This window comes from Salminus brasiliensis, chromosome 22, assembly GCF_030463535.1.
Source record: "Salminus brasiliensis chromosome 22, fSalBra1.hap2, whole genome shotgun sequence".
Taxonomy (NCBI): domain Eukaryota; kingdom Metazoa; phylum Chordata; class Actinopteri; order Characiformes; family Bryconidae; genus Salminus; species Salminus brasiliensis.
Window position 1 is genome coordinate 5,209,768 of NC_132899.1, and position 22,944 is coordinate 5,232,711.

The 22,944-nt window shown below is 44.0% G+C and overlaps 1 protein-coding gene across 1 annotated transcript in view; it reads left to right on the forward strand.

Annotated features, from left to right (window-relative positions):
• Positions 1-22,673, forward strand: part of dock1 (dedicator of cytokinesis 1) — a 357,310-nt gene extending 334,637 nt beyond the window's left edge. The window contains exons 47-52 of the mRNA XM_072667919.1: positions 7,479-7,616; positions 9,252-9,397; positions 13,527-13,725; positions 16,572-16,746; positions 17,201-17,352; positions 21,475-22,673. Coding sequence (XP_072524020.1) covers positions 7,479-7,616; positions 9,252-9,397; positions 13,527-13,725; positions 16,572-16,746; positions 17,201-17,352; positions 21,475-21,570 — 906 coding nt within the window. The 3' untranslated portion in view covers positions 21,571-22,673. The remainder of the gene's footprint in view (positions 1-7,478; positions 7,617-9,251; positions 9,398-13,526; positions 13,726-16,571; positions 16,747-17,200; positions 17,353-21,474) is intronic.
• The last annotated feature ends 271 nt before the right edge of the window (positions 22,674-22,944 follow it).

Here is a 22,944-nt window from a genome sequence, read left to right on the forward strand (position 1 = left end):
TTCTGGTTGTGCAGCTTGGTGAGGCTGGTCATTCTGGTTGTGCAGCTTGGTGAGGCTGGTCATTCTGGTTGTATAGCTTGGTGAGGCTGGTCATTCTGGTTGTGCAGCTTGGTGAGGCTGGTCATTCTGGTTGTGCAGCTTGGTGAGGCTGGTCATTCTGATTGTACAGCTTGGTGAGGCTGGTGATTCTGGTTGTACAGCTTGGTGAGGCTGGTGATTCTGGTTGTACAGCTTGGTGAGGCTGGTGATTCTGGTTGTACAGCTTGGTGAGGCTGGTCATTCTGGTTGTATAGCTTGGTGAGGCTGGTCATTCTGGTTGTGCAGCTTGGTGAGGCTGGTCATTCTGGTTGTGCAGCTTGGTGAGGCTGGTCATTCTGATTGTACAGCTTGGTGAGGCTGGTGATTCTGGTTGTACAGCTTGGTGAGGCTGGTGATTCTGGTTGTACAGCTTGGTGAGGCTGGTGATTCTGGTTGTACAGCTTGGTGAGGCTGGTCATTCTGGTTGTTTTTCCCTGTGGTTCCAAAGTCATACACAACTGTGAGGTCCAAACTGTGGCATGTGCCCCATTAAACCCCTAGTCAGTAGGCAAAATGTCCTTTACTTTGAGTGAAAGTCATTGTAAAATAAGTGTATTCCAGGTCATTTAGAGCATTTTGATTGGTCCATTCATCCAGAATTATTTACACAGTGTACAGCTGCAGGGTTCAAACCATGGAGAAAACTAAAAATGCACAGTAATAGAGAGACATGTTTTTCACTGGACTGCAGCGATATGGTTTAGCCCTTTTTGTTGACGGTATGCACGTGACTGAGAGAGGTGTATAGAGAAAGAAAAAAGAGAGATGCCATAACAAGAAGCATCTTCAGCTTGCTCCACATCATGGCATTCTCAGGAGGGGCTTTCTGTCAGCCTTTCTTCCTGTAGCACCGTTCCTCAGCCCTGCAGAGCTGACACTCTTTTGACGCTGCATGGTTTTGATCATTGGTTCTGATGCTCAACATCCCCTTTGTTCTGCTTTCATGACGACAGTCAAGTCAGCTGTTCCAGCTTTAATATAGTGAAGATGTTTTGATAACCTGGATGGTGAACGTTGTGGTATGGTAGTGAAGGATTAGACTGAGGTTATTAAGGATTCTTTTGGATTTTTGTGTGAAGATCTTGTGAAGGTGAGCAGACGGAGACTGTCATGCTTTTAGGAATCCTGTTTCGCAGTTTGCTGTCTTTCTCTATCGATTCTCAAATTAGGTCAGAAGTCAGAAATCCGCATCCTACAGGGAACACCCCCCCACCACAACCACAAGTCAAGTCAAATTTATTTGTATAGCTTTTTACAGCTGTTGTCGTCACAAAGCAGCTTTACATAATTAGTAATTAGTAAAAGACAGAAAAGAAGAAATAACATAAGAAGACATGAAGGATTCAAGACCCCCAGTGAGCCCCAACGGCAACAGTGGCAAGGAGAACCTCCCTCAGAGCTGGAGGAACAAACCTTGGGAGGAACCAAGACTCACAAGAGGGACCCGACCCGTCCTCCTCTGATCAGAACTATTTATTAATTATTGATTATAAAAGTTACCAAACCATCTATACTGTTAACCTGCTCTGATCAGAAAGTCACACTCTCTGTAGGCTGTGAAGGGTGCTTTCACTTTAGTAGTGGGTATAAAGTTAGGGGTAAACGTTGAGATGCCCTCTTTACTTTCAGGTGGAAGAAGTAAGGAATGAAGACCAAGCACTCCCTCTGTCTCTCTGAAGTGGTTAGTCAAGCTGGTCAACCAAGCTTAGTCATACAGGTGGTCTAGCTTGGTCAGGTTGATCATGCTTGTAGACCAGCTAAACCACACTGTTAAAAGTAGAAGATCCTTGAGGAACCTTTGAAGGTGCTTTAACCTCTTATGTTACTTTAAGGAACCTTTAAGAAAAAATTGGAGCCTCTCTGAAGTGGTTAAACTGGGATTCTGTAATGATAATTGTGCATGTACTTAAGAAGCAGGTCAGTTTTCACTGCTAATGGAGTTGGGAAAAGTGTCCCCCTAAAAAGCTCATGCCTGAATTTTAGCTTCAGTTTTGTATTTTCCCAAAATAGGTCATGATGAAGATTCGGAGTGTCTAAGTGTGTGTGTGAGAGAGAATGTGTGTGTTACACAACACCCCTAGGCTGTGCAGTCAGTCACCCTGTGAGACTCTTGTTGCCATGCCACCTCTCCAGAGTTCCACACATCCGTCACTCTGATTGCTATATAAAGACCCAGGTTTCCCTGGAGATGCTCTCCCTGTCTCCCTCCCTCTCCATCCCCATCTCCTCACTCTCTCCCTCTCCATTTTCATCGCTCTTCTTCAGTATCACTCGTTCTTGTGCCACCCAGCCCAGAGCACTGCAGAGCATCAGTACGGGGAAGCCCTCACTCAGCTCATCCTGCCTCGTGGTTCTGTTCTGTTCTGTAGAACTTCATAAAAGACCACCTTTAGGTCCTTGTTCACAGCAGTGGTGTTTCTCTAATCACTCCTGTAGATATTTAGTGAAACACAAACTGTCCTATCCAGACTGCTTTGGCAGAAAGGCTTTTGTGTGGTCACTTGTGGAGCCTGCAAGTCACAAAAGATATGGAAGCTCTACAACATCGCACACGTCATCCTTCGAGTCCTCTTTGGCGTCATAAAGCAACTTCCACTGAGGAATATGCTCCGTGCCTGGAACAGGAAAAAGCGTCTGCCTGCTTGTGTGTGAGTGTTTGATGTTGGCTTCTGGGTCACATGTCGTTATGTCTAAGGTGAGTGAGGATCTCTGCTCCGACGTGGTGAGGCAGCTGATTGCAGTTCATTGCGTCAGAAGCCGGTGATACAAGAGGAGTTTGGCACGATGTCTGATGGTGTTTTCTGCCTCGTAGCCCCAAGCAGTGGACTCCCGTCTTCTGTCTTAACTCAAAAGCATCACTACGTTACTCCTCCTGCTTTGAAGTCTGAAGAGTGTTCTGGAGAGCATGTGCTTGTGTATGCATGTGTGCCTCTCAGCCATCATAATGTCATTGCCAAACAAAAACCTCGCTATTTGACATCATTTGAATCTGACAGATTTCTCTTTTGTCAAAATTGCGTATTAATTATTATGTCCTTTGTCTGTTAAATTAGTATTTGGACTTTTTTGCATGACAGTGATCATATAAAGCATGGTTAGTAGGGGCCAGAGTCATAAAATTCTGCTGTACTGTGGCTACGCCACGCAAAATGTGCAGGATGATATGTACGTCTTACTCATAAAGTCACTGTGCCATTGTAAATATTGCAATTGATGTTTTTTTTACACGTGACCTCAGTCACAGTATCTGCTTGGTTGTCAAAATGACAGATAAGATATAATATTTGTCATTCCGCAGTGTACAACAAAATTGAGAAGCAATCCAACAGTGCTTACACTTGCAATAAGTAAAAAATGTTTAAATAGTAAAAAAAAACTATGTACAGTTAGAAAAGCAAAAGTTTACACATATATTATTAAAAAAATGTCTAAAAATAAGACGAACATTTTATTATTTATGAGCTACATAGATCGATACGTACTTGAGTCACTTAAACTTCCTTTACGTCCCAAAATGAGGACATCTGTTTAAACGATGTAACCGCCACTGCCCACATACTTCTGTGTCCTTTACATTGGCATGGATGTTAAGCAACACATCCTCCAGAGGGCAGTTCAGAGTCAAACGATTCTGACAACAGTGCAGAAGGCTAAAAAATGCTCTCTAGAGGTCAGGTACTGATGCTGGATGATTAGTTCTAGGTACTGGATGGAGCTCAATCACTCCACAGAGATGCACCCAATCCCAGGGGTCTTTATACCCCTCTAGCCGATGCTGGTCGTTGGACAGGGTGACCTTAGACTCATGGCCATGAGATCATGGCCTCCAGATAATCCCATTTTATTAGAAATACATGTCTAAGGAAGACATGTGCCAGCAGATGTTGGAACGTTTATGTGAGGAAGATTTGATTGCATTCAGTCCTACTAGAGCATTAGTGAGGTCAGGTACTGATTTTGGATGAATAGGTCTGCCACTCCAACTCATTCCAAAGGTATTGGATTGAGCTCTATCACTTCAGAGAACATAGTTCCTCTGCTCCACAGCCTGGAAGTGGTTCTTCTGTGGCATCACTGGAAGAACCATTTGAAGAACCTTAGTGTGTAGTGTATATTTAGACCAGACAGTGATTATTCTTCTATATTGTATGCATGTTTGAATGGTGTAGGGGTCGGGATCACTCTGTGGTCCTATTCAGTGCTGCGCTGAACTGTATTTGTTGTAAATACTGTTTGTGAAACTGCAGAGGCTGAGTTTAGGTGAGAAAGTGAGTCTTTCAAACTCAGCAGAAAACACAATCTGCTCTGTTGGATTGATGCCTCTGGATAAAGCCCTGTGCTAAATCCATAGTAATACAGTTTGCCCTTCGCTTTGTCTTGCAAATAAACTCTGGCCCCGTGTTTGATTGCCCCTCTGCCTGTTTTATGCCTCACTTTCTGCTACACGGCTTTTTTTTAATACACAGAGGAAGGATCTCTTATAGCACTGCGGTATTTCACCGGGAAACACTCTCACTCTTTGTGATGTGCTGCCTGCCTGTGGAGGGAGATGCAGCAGGGCTCACTTTCTCTAACCTGATTGCCGAGCAGGCCGTAAGAGCCTTGGCGCTTTTTGGGTTGGGGTTTGAGGTTGTTAGCAATGAATCTTGGGGTTTGACTCAGGAGAGTGGCAGAGTTTTACCCAACAGGAAATCTTACACACACATTAAGCAAAATATTGGTCTCTTTGTGAAGTGTTTGAGCGATGAGCACCAGTACCTGTTAGAGACATTTCAGGGTCAGGCTGATTCACAGTGGTTCCTGGAGGTCCAGTAAAGCTGCTGGAGTGGAGTCCTCCACTTCCACCCCTCCTTTACTACAGGGATCAAGATTCAGTGCTTTTATGATGCTGATCAGATCACTTCAGTACTCCTGTATCGTTATAATAGTTGGATTCATATTTGGAGCAGCATAAAAGTATTAAAGAAATAAAGGAATTAAAAATAAGGTTTGTAGAAAAAGATACTTGTAACAGGACCCAAGACACAGGCTCTTCCATTTTGATTTCATTTAATATTTACTGGACAATCTCGGATACATAGTCTCAGAGATGATGAATACAGCGCACAGCAGAGGCTAAAGCCTGGTAAATCACAGAAATGTTTATCTGCACAGGATAACACTAACGTTATTGGACTGCTGGGTGTAATGGAAAACATCATTTTCTCAGAGAATGGGGAAGGAAACTAAATCAGTGTTAGATTTTTTTCTCACTAATAACACCCAACCAAAAACATGGGGTACCACACCAGTAACAACCAGCCAACTACATGGATAATCACACCAGTAACACCCAACCAATCACATGGATAATCACACCAGTAACACCCAACCAATCACATGGATAATCACACCAGTAACACCCAGCCAACCACATGGGGTACCTCACCAGTAACACCCAGCCAACCACATAAAGTACCACACCAGTAACACCCAACCAAAAACATGGGGTATCTCACCAGTAACAACCAGCCAACCACATGAGGTATCACACCAGTAACACCCGGCCAACCATATGAGGTATCACACCAGTAACACCCAGCCAACCACATGGGGTATCTTATCAGTAACACCCAGCCAACTATATGGAGTATCACACCAGTAACACCCAGCCAACCATATGGAGTATCACACCAGTAACACCCAGTCAACCACATAGGGTATCACACCAGTAACACCCAGCCAACCATATGAGGTATCTCACCAGTAACACCCAGCCAACCATATGGAGTATCACACCAGTAACACCCAGTCAACCACACGGGGTATCTCACCAGTAACACCCAGCCAACCACATGGGGTATCTCACCAGTAACACCCAGCCAACTATATGGAGTACCGCACCAGTAACACCCAGCCAACCATATGGAGTATCGCACCAGTAACACCCAGCCAACCATATGGAGTATCACACCAGTAACACCCAGTCAACCACATAGGGTATCACACCAGTAACACCCAGCCAACCATATGAGGTATCTCACCAGTAACACCCAGCCAACCATATGGAGTATCACACCAGTGACACCCAGCCAACCACACGGGGTATCTCACCAGTAACACCCAGCCAACCACATGGGGTATCTCACCAGTAACACCCAGCCAACCACATGGGGTACCGCACCAGTAACACCCAGCCAACCACATGGGGTACCGCACCAGTAACACCCAGCCAACCATATGGAGTATCACACCAGTAACACCCAGTCAACCACACGGGGTATCACACCAGTAACACCCAGCCAACCACATGGGGTATCTTACCAGTAACACCCAACCAAAAACATGAGGTATCACATCAGTAACACCCAACCAACCACATGAGGTATCACACCAGTAACACCCAACCAAAAACATGGGGTATCACACCAGTAACACCCAACCAACCACATGAGGTATCACACCAGTAACACCCAACCAAAAACATGGGGTATCACACCAGTAACACCCAACCAACCACATGAGGTATCATACCAGTAACACCCAACCAAAAACATGGGGTATCACACCAGTAACACCCAACCAAAAACATGAGGTATCACACCAGTAACACCCAACCAAAAACATGAGGTATCACACCAGTAACACCCAACCAAAAACATGGGGTATCACACCAGTAACACCCAACCAACCACATGAGGTATCACACCAGTAACACCCAACCAACCACATGAGGTATCACACCAGTAACACCCAACCAAAAACATGGGGTACCGCACCAGTAACACCCAACCAAAAACATGGGGTACCGCACCAGTAACACCCAACCAACCATATGAGGTACCGCACCAGGAACACCCAACCAACCATATGAGGTACCGCACCAGGAACACCCAGCCAACCACATGGGGTACCGCACCAGTAACACCCAGCCAACCACCTGGGATACCATGGTAACACCTTAGCAGCCACCAAACAACTTTATAGTAAGCACTTTGTAACTTTACTAGCTTTAGCAACTACCTAGAGACCCTGAAATTGTCCCTTATGATTTTGTCCTTCTAGACAATTTATTGCACGAGACGCTGAACACCACATCAAAGCTCATGTTTCGGAAACATTTGTCATTTTTATAAATCAACCTCTTAGCAACCCCCCAGCAAAAACCGTTTCACCTTAGTGATCACCTAGCAACAGTCTAGCAGCTGCACAACCATTGAACCTTTCCAGTTTGTCATATCATTTCAAATGAAATTAGTCCTCGGTTGTTTTCCTCAGCATGGCGATCATCGCTGATACACTATTACATCACCCAGGCCTAGCTGGTTCAGTATGTATTTGTGTAATAGCCACACATATTACAGTCATTAGTCACTCTGCGAGGCTGACAGCTCTGTGTTTGTGTTTTCTGTCTGTTTCAGATCCCGTACCTGGCCGAAGGTGTGCGCATCCACGGTGAGAAAGTGACGGAAGCCTTACGGCCGTTCCACGAGCGACTGGAGGCGTGCTTCAAACAGCTGAAAGAGAAAGTGGAGAAACAGTATGGAGTGAAAACGCTGGTAAGAGCTGAACTGAAGCTGAATCAAATGGGTCGGGCTGAATTTTAACCATCAGTTAAAAACGTTCATCTGAGATTTTTGTGGTCTTTACGTCAGTCCCGAGCTCTGCAATTCTAAATCTACTAAAAATAAAGATTATAAGGAATAAATAAAGCCTTCAGAGGGCTGTGACTGCACTGTTAGTCAGATATTGCTGATGTCACATAAAATTACCATCCTTTTGTGGCAGTTATAATTTTCCCTTTATTCCTTCTAGACTTTTTATTGCATCAGATGCTAAAATCACACGAAAGTTCATGTTTTTGGGAGATTTATCATTTTTATAAACGCTGCATTATAATTTATATTGTGCCCTCTAGACAGTTTATGGCTCTGGAAGCTAAAAATCCTCATTTCTCTCCTGACTGCACTGCAATAGGACTCGCTTTTTCTCTCCTCTAATACCCCTAACCCTTCCTCCTAGAACCCCACTGTGCTCCATCCCATCACTCTCTACTCTATCCCACTGCGTCCTGTCCCCTAACTCTCCTCCAGCGTAGACGTGCCTGCTGAGTCGCCCAGTGACACTCCATTAATAACCCGAAAAACATGGAGAGATTAAGGGAGAATGAGAGTGAATTAGTGAGTGGAGGGGAGTGAGGGGTTCAGAGAGAGATAGTGATGTCCGTTAGCGAGTATTGATCATCTCCTGAAGCTCAGAGTGCTGCTGGTCAGCCATCGTTCGCTGTAGTGATGGCTCCTGCAGAGCCCCTGTACGACGGATGTGCACTAAAGGAACTAAAGGGCCACTTCAAGGTCTCTGCTGAGTGTGTGTGTGTGTGTGTGTGTGTGTGTGTGTGTGTGTGTGTGTGTGTGTGTGTGTGTGTTTTAGTGGTAAAGATTGTGTGTGTGTAAGATGCACAGAGCCTTGAGTGTCTTTCTGGTTGTAGGCAGTCATGCGTGAGCCAGCCTGGCTCACCTTTACGAAAGTTGGAGGAAAATCCTGTGGAGCCTGAAACTTTAAAAAGGAGCTTTCACACCCTGTTGGACTTTTGGACTTTCTGGCTTTTCAGTTTGGTCCGAACTAAAACAGCAGGTGTGAAAGGTGCTTCAGATCACAGCAGAGAACTTGTAGAGAGGAGAATTACCACGTGTCTTCTGGGTTTGTCAGACACTAGAGGGCGCTCCAGAGCTAGATTAATATGTTAATATGTAGAATTATAAATGTTTATAAATGTTTGATCATTTTCGCATTAATATCGCCCCCATTTCCTCACACAGAACAGCCCCAGCTGTTTCAGCATCACAGACTTTTTTATTTATTTTTTTTTTTTAGGCAAGTTTTGCATATGCAACTAAATGCCTCACTTTCTTGAGCACTCGCTCTTACTACTGCTCTGTCAGGGCTTCCAGCATTCGGTCCTTGTGGTGTTCTACCTTCTACTTGTCTCTATTGGACTTTCTGTCTTTCGCCTTCCCATAATTTCTCTTTATCCCAGAGCAGTTAAGGACATGAATCAGCTAGATTAATGTGCAAAACGCTGAATGCTAATATTTTGAATATATTAAAAGCTCAAACTGCTGTTATTACACAAAGAGAAAAGTGTGTATGGTGTATAAAGTATAAAGTAGAGGCTCTGTTTGTTCATATTTTAGCCCCCGATGGCAGACGAGCGCCGTGGTTCCCGGCCGCGGTCAATGGTGCGCTCCTTCACCATGCCTTCCTCTCAGAGGCCGCTGTCTGTCGCCTCTGTCACTTCCATATCATCAGATACTTCACCCTCCAGACCAGGATCAGATGGGTATAGCTCTCTCTCTCTCTCTCCCTCTCTCTCTCTCTCTCTCTCTGTCTCTCTCTCTCTCTCTCTCTCACACACACACACACACACACACACACACCCCAACTCAAATGTAGGTCTCACAGATCTCACTGCTCAGATCAAGATCAGACAAGTACAAGCAGCTTAGGCTGATCTTAACCCTGCTGTGGATATAAGCGGGGGAGTACCGTCTCCTGCAGTATAACAAAAGCTGCTATAGATAGTAAGTATTTAAAGCAACATTATGTAGCATTTCTATGTTAAAATCGCATAACCTGAGTCATATTACCACCTCTGCCCAAATGCTTCTTTACCTTTAGTGACAGTTCTGTATCTCTCAGCTCGCCCAGAAATGCGTGTCCTTCAGTGGTGGCTCAAAGTGCGAATTACTCTTCCTGACTTTAGGGGGAGCACAGGAGCAAGAAATCCTAATTTCTTGCATAAGGCTGCTTTAAAGCTCATAACCACTAGTAAGCAGTTACCATCATTCAGACTGCACACCTAAATCATACTTGCCTCAAACTGCCTGGTATCAATCAAATTGCCTGAACTAATTTAATTGATCCCCATATTGTAGCTTAATGCAGTTTAGCTGAAATAGCAGTTTTAGAGTCATGCTGATGCTCCTCCACTGACTGTAACAGGGGGAGAACAGCGTCTCCGTCATTCCCACTCCGGGCCGGAGCGCTGCTGCTGCTGCTACTGCACTATGGAGGTTTGGTGGTGAAGCTGCAGGAGGAGAACCTCTCTCCAGAACTGCTGCTGTGTAACGCTGCGTAACCCATTGAGTCATATTAGTGTAAAATCTTGTAGTATTACTCTACCACCTCTACAGCCCACATGCTTCTCTACCTTCATTAGCCTTCACCCTGTCAGCAAATGCATGTGTACAGTTGTCCATGAGGGGGTGATTTTGAAATTGCGACTTGTATTTACTGCAGTGGAGTAAAAGTGAATTACACTTCCCAACTGTAGGGGGAGCCCACGAGCAAAAGTAAATTCTTACAAATCTTACAAAATGCTGCTTTTACGTTCTAACATTTTGAACTCCAGTAAATCCAGACACCCATTTCTCTCACACCACTTCAAATAACAGCATTATTTACCATATCATTACCATATCAATAATAACCCCCTGAATGTAAGAAAGGACGCAAAGTTCAAGAGGTTAAAGACGTCCCCAGTTTGCTGTGGAGTAGGTGATGTCATTGGGCTGCTCATGTGAACGTGCTGCCAGGCCTAATTATTAATTACTAAATAAATGAATGCTGTGTATGAGCAGCGGTGTCTTCTAAAAGGGGTCAATCAGAAGAGGGAAAATCCATTGACCTAATCAGGCTGGTTGTGATTGTGTGTGTTAAGTGAGAAGATCAGCAAGTCTTTGCATCTGTGTTTCTATGGGTGCATGATTAGCCAGTGTATGCGTGTAGCCTGATTAGGGTCTGTGTGTGTGACATATTGAGAAGTTGATGCCAGTCCTGCGTAGCGGGCACCGTGATACCAGCCTGAAGGATTAATTAGCACGCGGTTGGAGAGTGTGATCCCATCAGCGATGCCCTCCACTGGTATTTAATTGCAAAGGGCATCGCACCACATGCTCTTTCATTTGATCAGTTAATCCGTCTGGTTGAAGCGGTCTGCTTCTCTCCAACCGGCGCCAGCGCAGAGAAATACCAATTATGAGAGGCAGTGTTGGGTGTCTAAGATTTAGACTCGCTTTTGTGCAGCAGGTCTTTAGAAAGTAGACTGAGAAACGTAGAGAATTGTGCTTCTCTGTAAAGTCAGATGATCGGTCAGTCACTTATTTATCTGCAGCTCTGATTTGATGGAGTTTTGACTGCCATGAAGGATTGCTTTCGACACGATGAGATTGCTTTAGAAATCAATCATTCTGTGCAGTTTGAAAGACCGAGCGCTCTTATATCGCCGAGTTGGTGCTGTGCACATAGATAGAAACACATAGATACACTTTATGGACAAAAGTATTGGGACACCTCTTAATCAGTGAATTCAGGTGTTTTGATTCAGTCCCATTGCCTCAGGTGTATAAAATCCAGCCCCCTAGCCCTGCATTCGGCCTTTCTTCCACACATCAGTGAAAGAATGGGAGGTTCTAAAGAGCTCACTGAACTCCAGCGTGGTTCTGTATGTAATAGGAGACACCGCTGCACCAACAACAAGAAGTCAGCTGGTGAAATTTAGACCTTCCCTCCTAGATCTTCCTCCATCAGCTGTGAGTGGTGTTATTATTGAACAGTGGAAGCGTTTAGGAGGAACAGCTCACAGAAAGCAGCTCAGCCACTGAGTGTCTGTCAGACCACGTAAAGTGAGAGAGCGGGGTCAGGGCGAGTGCTGAGAAAAGCCTCCAACAGACTCAATAACTACAGAGCTCCAGAACGGGATGCCATAACAGCCCTTGTAGGTGTCCTAATACTTTTGTCCATACAGTGTGTCAGTGAGTACATTCCTTTCAGAGTAGAGACAGCTCATCTAGAGTTAATTTAACAGATCAATGAATATTTTACTTTGCTTTGAAAGGATTGGTGACACGATTACGGACTAGGCCTGGGTAGACAAAGCCTTGGTAAAGTAGCGCATAGTCATCTTTCTGAATCAGTGCTCGTACAGTATATCCATTATCTTGTCACACATTTAAATGACGACAGTGAGAAAGTCAGTCTGTGCTTTGCTGTAGAAGAACCTGTATTGATTCCTTAAAGTAGCACAATACGTTTATACTCCACTGCAGTAAATACAAATCAGGCTTTGAGAGCTGTACACATGCATTTCTGGACAAGCTGAGAGAAGCTCCAGAAGCTTGATCTGAAGGTAAAGCAGCATGTGGACTGTAGAAGCGGTAGAGTAATACTACAGGATTTTACACTAATATGACTCAATGGGTTACGCAGCGTTACACAGCGGTTCTGGAGAGAGGTTCTCCTCCTGCAGCTCCACCACCAAAGCTCCATAGTGCAGTAGCAGCAGCAGCAGCGCTCCGGCCTGGAGTGGGAATGACGGAGACGCCGTTCTCCCCCTGTTACAGTCAGTGGAGCATCAGCAAGACTCTGAAATTGCTGTTTTAAGGTATATATGCTACATAATGTTGCTTTAAATCGGGGGTTCTCAAACTTTTGCCGCCAGGGACCGTTTTCTGAAAGCACACAGACAATTCAAACGCTAGGTACATTTAAGGAGACATGTCCCAGCATATTTAATTGATGGAAACAGAAGCTCCTCTGCGGTGATGTCTGGCTTTTAGCTTTTCTCAATTTGCTGAGCTTCTAAATAGTGTCCAGACTCGCTGTTCATTATCCTGAAGATTGTATTCAGTCTGTTTCGTTTTGCTGGTGTAATCAGGGTGCTTTTGTAACTGAAAATGTATTATTTTTTCTAATGGCATCACTCAAAGAGCCCTTTTGATGCTTGAAAGGCAGTTCACTAATAATGAATACAAAATGAATAATGTGAAAGATTAGCGGGTATCAGCAGATAAGTAAAGTATTAATAGTGTTCAGGAGTGCAGATGTACAGGATGTGTACAGTAAGGTGTTATAGTGAGTTTGTACAAGATACATGCTCTTCATGCAGTGATGGTGTAGACTGGACCTAAGCTGGACATATTCGTTGCCTTCCTGTAGATCAAATGTAGAAAACCACACGAAGATGCATTCAGTATAGTATTAATGATGATAGAACAGTGTTATTAGATGGACTGGTCTTCATTAATGAAATACCTTTAAGATCAGATGTACATATCTGGTTGCCATGACGCCTCATATCTCTATATATACCATATTTCTATTTCCGTCATTGCTCCAGAGCAAATGTCAGCGGCACATTTCCGTTAGCTCTTCATTTTACATGTGTGTCAGTGTGATATTAAAGATTGCTCTGACATGCACACTCAACTATCCAATCTTCTCCCCTCCCACACATTTCCTCCTCCTCCTCCTCCTCCTCCTCCTCTCCAATACCTTCTTCTCCTAATCTCCTGCCATTTCTTTCTTTTACCTCCACCGTTCCTCCCCTGTTCCTCCCCTTCTTCACTCCATCTTTCTTCTTCTCTTTGTCCTTCGGGCCTCTTCCTTCTCCCGTCTTCTGTTTTCACCAGCTTTGCCCTGGAGCCACTCTTGCCAAAGAAGCAGCACTTCAAGTCTCAGGACAAGCTGGACCGGGACGAGCCTGAGAAGGACAAGAAGGAGAAAAAGAAGGAGAAGAGGAACAGTAAACACCAGGAGATCTTTGACAAGGAGCTGAAGGCCACTGATATAGCCATGCAGCCTGCTGAGGCAGTGATTCTGTCCGAGACGGTGAGAAAACACACATGCTTATCCAACCTCATTTGTTCCTACACACCTAGTTTTCAATTTTCATGAACAGATTACAACTCAACAAATTAACAAATGAGCCTGTTTGCTAATGCATTTGTTGTTAATGCAGCTATGGTATAAAATGAACAGTACAAAAAAAAACACACACCCCCACAGGAAAGCCCATTACACCTGCATAATAATCATTTAAAAGCTTCTGGTAACCTTGCAGAGTAATATGTCCTCTGGAGGAAGGGTTATAATAAAGTGGAATATGCAGTGACATGATCCTGGCTTTTTAGAGAGCAGTCTGAAAATTGCCTCTCTCTAAATATCAAAATTACTTTCCTCCTTACTGAAGGATTTATTCATTTCGCCACTTAGTTCTTTATCGCTGCGCAGGCCGATAAACGTCTTACTGAGAGATTTGTTCTTCACCACCTTCCGTCTGCTCTGGTAAAACATCAGCCCCCCTCGTGCTTAATTCCTTTTCCTTATTGTACTCGATCCGTCTCGAAACTCTCGACCCTTCATGTCATTTGGATTCAAGTACATTTCTGTTCCCTTTTTTATATCACGTGGGTGTGACCACCCCCATCGTTATTCCACTCCACTCAATGAAGACTCTGCGAGCTCACAGGAAAGGAGAGCGCTTGTTTTTCGGCCCTGTGGTGTGTACACTGCCTAATAGTAGTTACAGCTTCCAGCAGCAGTCAGCAGTGTCGCCCATGTCAGTGTCAACCTTCATTTCTCAGACGTAGCCGTACAGCAGCTCTTGTTATTGACCATGATACCATTATATTTTATTGGATCTGCTGTAGCTTAGAATTACATGTATAACCCGTCATATTCCTCTTCCCTTCTCGCTCTGTCACGTCTCGCTTACTCTCGCAGGTAGTAATCTCTTTTAACAGTAAACCGGCTGCTGTATCAGTAGGGTAGTCGTGAGGAACACTGCTTGTCAGTCAATCGATCAATCTCCCTTTATTTAAACTGGTAGTCCATTGAGGTTCACACTCGTTTACAGTGCAGCTGAGCCAAGACACAAAATATGGATTAAACAATTAAGATTTGAATTATATGTTCGTTATAATTTAAGGGTAAAAATCAAATTTTAATTATTTAAGTCCAAAAATGAAAGAGCTAAAACACAAAGCAGTAACTGAGAATAATAATGAAGATAAATATAAAGAACAGCAGATGAAAGGGAAACAAAATGTAAAAAAGAGAAATAAAACTAAATTAAAGTACTAAATTAATACTAAATGCAGGCTGGGGTTGAAGGTGGCTAGAGACTATATTAAAGTCAAATACTTGACTTGTTGGGGCCCTTGAGCAAGGCCCTTTACCCTCTCTGCTCCCCGGGTGCTGGAGTTGGCTGCCCACCGCTCTGGGTGTGTGTGTACTCACTGCCCCTAGTTCACTAGTGTGTGTGTGTGTGTGTTCACTACCACAGATGGGTTAAATGCGGAGGACACATTTCGCTGTACAGTGACAAATACGTGCACCTTTACCTTTTGTATATACAGTACCTTTTGTACTGTATAGAAGATTAGAGACCACTCTTCATTTATAACAATTCTGGTACCAACAGAAATACCATCAAGTCCACATTAGTCCTATATTCCTAAAATTAGACTATTAGATGTAAAATAATTGATTTGCAGGAAGTAGAAGGAAGTGGAAAGTTAAGGTAAAATAAAGGAGGCATGATTTCAAATATGTCAGGTAGACCACCAGAACTGTCCTCTATCAGATAAACAGTCAAGGTCCACTATCGCTACAGTTCTAATAATGGTAGCACTTTTCTTGTAGCGGTCTTGTAGACCTGACTGTCACCTGAACTTACATTCAGCTGAATGTGTGTTGAATGTAACTGAACTCTGAGCTGAATGTAAATAACTGTCTATCGAATTAAACCCTACACCTAACCTTTACAGTTAGATTTAAAAATAGGGTTAGGTTTTAGGGTTGATCCAAGGGTAAAGTTAAGGTAAGGGCTAGGTGTAATGTTACATTCAGCTCAGAGTTCAGTTTATTTAATACATGTTTAGTTGAATGTCAGATCGAGGCATCTACAATGGACCATCCAAGTAAAGTGTTACCCTGAAAACATCTACCAGTGTTTTTCTCCATCCTTCCACTGTGAGAAGACGACTCAACGCTGTGGCCCTGACACAAAGCTCCTACTTATCAAACAGAGAAGCTGCTGGTGTTCTCAGAACAATGGACTTGTACTGACCATCTCAGAGTCCAGACTTCAGCATTATTGGATGTTTGGGAGAGCAGAAGAAGCTTGATTTACAAGACTTGTGGAAACATCTCCCTGCAGAAAAACTGAAAGAGTCTCCTGAATGAAATGGAAGCTGTAAAAAGGCTCCAAGGGATAAACTCGCTAAATACTGAAATATTGATTTATATATTAAATATTTAAATACTACATATTAAATATTTGATATATTTAGTTTTTGAGACTTTGTGCAACTTTTTTCCCTGTAATGATTGAACTGAATGGCGGATCTCCAAAAGTGCAGCTTTACAGAAGAAGGGGAAAATTTTCTCAAGTTTCAATGTAAGTCCATATTTTTTTTAGTTATAGTTATTTATTTTGGAGCATTGCTATAAGTCCATTCTTCATGAAATCTGACACTCTAAGAGGGACGAAAACCCAATGGACGAAAACCAGAGTCGGAGGATCGTAGCCTGTGTGAAGGAGCATAAGGCACTGAAAGGGCAGCAGTAGATGAACTGAAAGTCAGATGTGAATGAAAAATCAATCAAGATCTTAGATCAGTTAAAGCTTTTCTTTGACTCAAGTCCGTTCTCTTTCCCTTTTGTGTTCACAGATCAGTCCACTGCGGCCCCAGAGGCCAAAGAGTCAGGTGATAAACCTGGTGGGAGATAAGCGGCTCTCCGTGTCCCCGGGTCCTCCTGTTCAGCAAACTGCTACATCTGCTCCTCCCGCTCCTCCTCCCATCACCCCCAGGGTCAAGCTCTCTTTCAGCATGCTCTCTTCCTCCAGTATGTAGCACTTTCACATTCAGTCACCTACACAGAAACTGCCCCACAGTTCCCCATTAACACTTCTCTCATCTTGTGTTCCACCTCCACATGTTCAGCACATTTTACTTTCAGAAACAGAGTTTGAAAATTAGGAGAAAATGGGACTGCTAACAGCCATGCAAGACCTGGTAGATCACCAGAACTGTCCCCCACCAGAAAGGCAGTCAAGCTCCACTCTCCCAGCTTAATCCTCCCAGCTTGAGTTCTAAACAGAACGAGAGCTTCCCTAAAGCCCAACTGTTCTCCTCTAGCCGGGCACCCTCGGTGCAGACACAAGCCCCCGTAGCGGGATATTGAGCTTGCTTTGTGTGTCATCATCTTTGCCGCAAGATTTCAGATCATCAAAGGGCATCCACTGTCCTCTGCAGGGTTCATCCAATGTTTCACACTGGGTTTCATGTGTTATTGGCAGATCTGGAGCTGAATGGGATGGGCTATGGAGATAAGGGGGAGACTCCACCTCCTCTACCAATCAAAAGCAGTATGGGTGATTACGGAAACCTGATGGACAACCCAGAGCTCGCCAGCCCAACCACACCACCTCCACCTCCTCTACATCAGCGGGTAAAACACAAACATCCACACACACACGCGCACACATCTTCCTGTTGGGTAAAAATTGAACAATCACAAACACACTATGTTCTTTAAGCGAAAACCTGACCTTTGTTTGTTTGCACACATTTGTCAGCTAAACTCTACGTGAACCAGCTGTTCTTGTAGGGTTTCTCAAAGCTCATCACTCCTGATAGGTTGTCACCTGCATTAAAGCCTCTGCTTTCGTTTCTTCCTCTACTTTAATTTCCCTTGTCAACACTTCTAAATCTGACACACTGGAGTCAGCCGTGCTGTTGGCAGCGAGGTTCACCAAGATCTACAATCATCAGTTATCCACAATTATGGACGACTGCTAATTACACTGTTCGTTTGTTCTGTTTATCAGTGATATGATGGCATTGTTATGTAAACAAATGAACTTTTGTGAGCACCGTTATTAGGGTTTTATTCAGTCAGGTTTAGACTGAATTCTGTTGAGCTACTGTCAAGATTTGGTACTAAGGCCGATTCTCAGTCTGTGTTCTTGTCAAATGTCAAATGCAGCCCAATTACTGCTCCATTCTAGCCAAGTACAGTCCTAACGCCCGGGTGTGTTCTTGTTCCGCCCGTGTGATCGAGGACGCATCAGGACATGACTTGTGTGGACTTGGCACAGCCAAATATCCCTAAATGCATTACGCACCACGCTGCTGTTCCAATTGCAAAATTCCCTTACAGCTCCCTTCCTTCCAAGTCAATACCACTGAGTACACCTGTCCGAACTTGGTGAACTTTGTACTAAGCATCCCCAAAAAAGATTCCTGCAGAAGGATCTCAGACCTGGTCCTGATTTACGCTCAAAACTGCAGCAGCGAGTTGTTCAACAACACAGTGCTACTTACCTCCTTCCTCAGCTTGGGAGTAGGGCTGTGATATGGGAACAGGAGGCAGGGCTGTTAAGCATGACGCTGTTTCTGCCTGTCCTGGCACAGGGCTAAGACAGGGACAACACATTTAGTCTGAATATCTGCTAAAAGTCTTGATTAAATGTTGACTAAAAGAGGAGTGAAATGTAAACACTGAATTTTTAAGCTCTGAACGCCAACCTGTTAAATTATAAACAAGGCTAACAGGCTCATTTTCACCACCCTGTTTTGAGGGTGGACTGAACCATTTCATGTAAATAGACGGAGGGAGGTAAACTGAGGAAATTGCTGGCTATCCAGCTCTGATGCATCGCCCATGTCGGCCAGTATCTCACTGAAATAATGTGGAGAAGAAAAGCCAACTACCTTCCCAGAGAGAGCAAGGCCAGTTGTGCTCTCTCAGGCTCCGGCTGCATGACCCAGGATTCGAACCAGCACTGTTTTCGTTCACTGGGCCTCCTGAAGCCTCTAATACATTTTTAGACCCTTAGAAATGCCCTAATCCCTGCTTGTACACTCTCCTCACTCCTACTCACCATCCATCTTTCCTTATCTTCTTCCTCCCTTGTTAAGACTGACTCTTTTCAACTGATCCACCCCTTCCTATCCTTTTCCCTTTACTGGACGTGATTACTGTCTAGTCCATTCCTCCTCCCTGGCCCATGCATCTCTCTGTAAGTGGTCTAATTAATCCTAAGATAAATGAACAGCAGATCCAGCAAACGGATCTGGTTGTTAATGTCGCTGATAACAGCGTAATCTTCTCCTTCGAGCGCCCTACGGCATATCTGACGCGTTTCCTGTGTAGCCTCCTTTATGTGCCATATCTGGCAGATAGATCATATATGGGTGTGTATGGATGTTGTAATACATCTGCGCATGTGCTGAACGCGGCTGTTTCGGTATTCGCAGCCCTTGATGTGTTCTGTTGATGGCTCTGCTGCTGTGTACAGCAGGTGTCGTGATTCCTACTGGGAGACACTTATAACTGCTCCATACTGAGCTGTGTGATTTACATCTAACAGCTGTAACAGCTGTCAGCATGACGGGATGGCTCTCTCTTTGAAAAAGCATGTCTTTACCTCATGCTTATTCACACACATGCTTTCTAAAGTGTGTTCGTTATCTAGCTGTGAACACAGCCCTCTCAAGATCATTGTTGCACTCTATACTTGTACTGTTTTTAGAGACAGTGACACTGGAGGGTTTTTGGGACATTTGGGACATCATGGGAATCCTGGGACTCTTATTGGTGTAGTGTGCTGAGTTAGCCTGGCTGGGGAATGGTGATGTGATTACCCACTATGTTAGACTTGGGTAGAAATGGGGTTACACTACACAATTTTCCAGTGATCGTCAGTCTGTCTGAAAATGTGCTGGTTGGCTCCAGTCTACAGATTTTTTTTATCAGTTGGAGAGAAAATCGAGTAGTGTGTGAGGGGCACAGCCTCACAATTTTTGGCTTCCTGATCGCATTTCAGACATAAGATCTTTAACCCGTCTCATAGCGTAATCTTGTAGTGCACACGAATCACTGACTCACTATGAACTGAGCATTAGACGTGCAGAAGTTTTAGGCAGTTATTAGGTTACGTTATTTATGTTAATTATACAAGCCACCTTACAGGATGGAGCACTACTACATGTCCAATACTGCAGCACCATATAACGTTGAACGGAAATTGGTATAAGCTGCCGCCTCAGACTTACGATAGCCTTTAATATGTCCTGTGCTGCTTCCCTTCAGCTCCCTCTGTAGTCTGTACAGACCATACAGACTCCTGTACCTTCCCACCCACAACCTCACCCAGAGGCGTTTTCACCTCGTTTTGGATCGGCACAAATAGTGGAACAAATCTGTATCTCTTGGGTAACGTGAGGTGCACGTTTTGGGCATGTTTGGTTTAGAAGTCGTGTAGTGGATGATCCCTAGTTGTTCAGTGTGCTATGGACAGTTTTGTAAAAATCAGCGAAGCTCCACAGGAAAGTGTTGTTTTTTTTTCTTATATAATAATATGATTAACTCCTGTAGTGTACCCAAGACTTTACGTACGAGGAGCTTAATGATGCACATGCTTTCACATTCGATACAATTCTCTAGAACTCTGAAGTTAAGATGTAATACAATCATCAATATTTTTTATTTATGATAAACGAACCAATAGAAATGCTCTAATGATCTATAAATCTATAAAGTGACTTCTTTAGTACTTTTCCAGTGCTAAAATATTTTTAATTATTCTACAAGAGGAGCTCTGAGTGGTCCAGTGGCCTTAAGGCGCAGCCACTGTGATCCGAGGGTTGCTGGTTCGAATCCCGGGTCAGAGAGCGGCAACTGGCCTTTCTGGCAGGTTGACGACACCGCTGTTGACAACACAGAGCTTAATTGGCCTTTATCTCTCAGGGTTGTGGGGTTCTGTCAGGGGGTGGGCTGATGGCACAACCCACCCTCCTACTCCACCTTACTTCCAGTGTGATCCCATCCCATCAGCATCGCTATTCCACACATTTACACTACGGTATTTGTCTGGCGCTTTTATCCAGTGCAACTTCCATGTGAATCATGTTACATAGGCAGCCGAATGTTGCGTTAGGAGGACGAGGACTTTTCTTGGAATTGAACACCAAAGATCTGAGAGTGTGGAGACCCTATTAAAGGCTTTGTTGGATTGGGAACGGTTCTTCTATCAGTGGTCTATCACTCAAAAAGAAGTGTACCACTATCAGCACCACGCAATGTATATTTATTTATGGACTAGAGTTGGAGTCTTCGACAGGGTGTTTCTGGAGTAGCTGCTGTTCCAAATTTGACTGTGCTCTCGGCTTCTGTATGAACCACTGCTTTGTATTCTTAAATCCCAGCTTTAGAAAGTGTGTTTAATTAACCTATAGACTCCATCAGCCACCATTAGATCACAAACCGGGCCCGCATAATTGCACGTGGTCTAGCGAGTGTGGACCTGCTTTCAGGGGCCTGCCTGTTCTCTCCGGGGCTTACTTAGCCTGCTGTTCTGATTACTACAGCAAGATGGCAATTACCTTCATTTAAAGAAGATATAGCGAGTATGATGATGTTTTAATAGGGTTCCAGGAACATTCTGTGCTGGGGTACAGCAACTGTGTGTATGCTGTTATAATAAAGTGCTCGTTCCAGGTCATTTCTGAATTGTACTGCTTTCTGTGGTTCTCATTCTCTTCCTGTCTTTTCCACCCCCATCTCCAGCACCTGCCCCCGCCACTGCCGAGCAAGACCCCTCCTCCACCTCCCCCCAAAACCACACGGAAGCAGGCGTCCATCGACTCAGGGATCGTCCAGTGAGCATCACGAAGAAAACGGCCAAATAGATTTAGGCAGAAAGCTCAGCGTTCCCCCTCCAGAGCTCCGGCTCCTGTGATTTGGACTCACCCTCTCTGACAGTGTGACAGAATGAAGAGCTGAGCAGAGCTCTCTCATAATCTCCACACTGAAGGAGCTGACCTGTCCAGGGACTCTGTCTCTCACCCACTCATTATTAGTCAAAGCCTCATCCCAGGTGTCAGTGCCAGGTACAATATATCATCTATTTCACACCTCTGCTGGCCTGTAAAACGAAATGGTCTTGTGAAGCATGTGGCTACAATGAACAAATCAAGCCTTGGCTCACCCAGCTTCAGCACCCAGGGCTTCTGCCCAGCCAATTTGTCAGCCTGCAGTTCTGGATTGTCATTCTCATTCTTTTTACCAGGGGGTTGATAGAGTTGAGATGAGTCTAGATTTATTGAGACATGCTTTCCCCCCCCTCTATTCCTCCCTCTTATTTTCCTCCCCTCATCCTTATGACCAAGATACGTGACCAACTGAAACCACTTTCCAAAGCTGAGGGTTTGTTACATAATCAGAACCTTTCATATTTTTTACACTTTCTTTAAGTGCTACTTTGTTTGGTTAATTTGTTTTTGTTAGTTTTTTGCTCTCCTCAATATATACACAGATATGTACAGAGGTTTGTATATATGATTTTTATTTTATTGTTTTTCCATTTTTTTCTCTCTCTTTTGGAAGTGAGGTCATATTACCGTGGCCCTTTTGTATTAACTTTTTGCATCAAATTAACTGGCATTTTTATCCAAAAAAAGGGCTTTTAGGATTTTCAAGGACAGGGACTGTAAAGTACTTCTGCGTACTTCTTCGGAAGCATCAGCTGTTGATTTATATGGGTGTTTTTTCATTCCTTCTGCCTTTTCTTTAGTGATTTTCTTCGTTTTTTTGGAGTGTACACAACTAACTCCCACTGTACTATCATTGTATAGAATTTGTAATGCTGTAACCTTGAATTTCAGTAACATTGACTGTTCCAAATTCACTACTGACTTAAATAAACTCAATGTATGTATTTTTAAACATGGCGGCGTGGCTGTGATATGCTCCTGACGCCTCCTTCCACTTCAAAGTCTAATCGATGGCTGACCCCCCACCTCCACTCTGGGGAAACGCAGGAATCGCACTCTCTGCTCTCCTTGCTTTTTCCCTGCTGCTGTAACATAGTCATCATCTCTCAGCAGCTTACATTAAAAGGTGATTGCACCAAAGGGCTCTTTGGATCATAGCTGAAGTTGAACTGAGGGTGTTAGAGGGAGCTACACTGTATGGACAAATGTTTGTGGACACCCCTTCTAATGAATGGATTCAGTTTTTTTTTTTAGGTTGCACCCA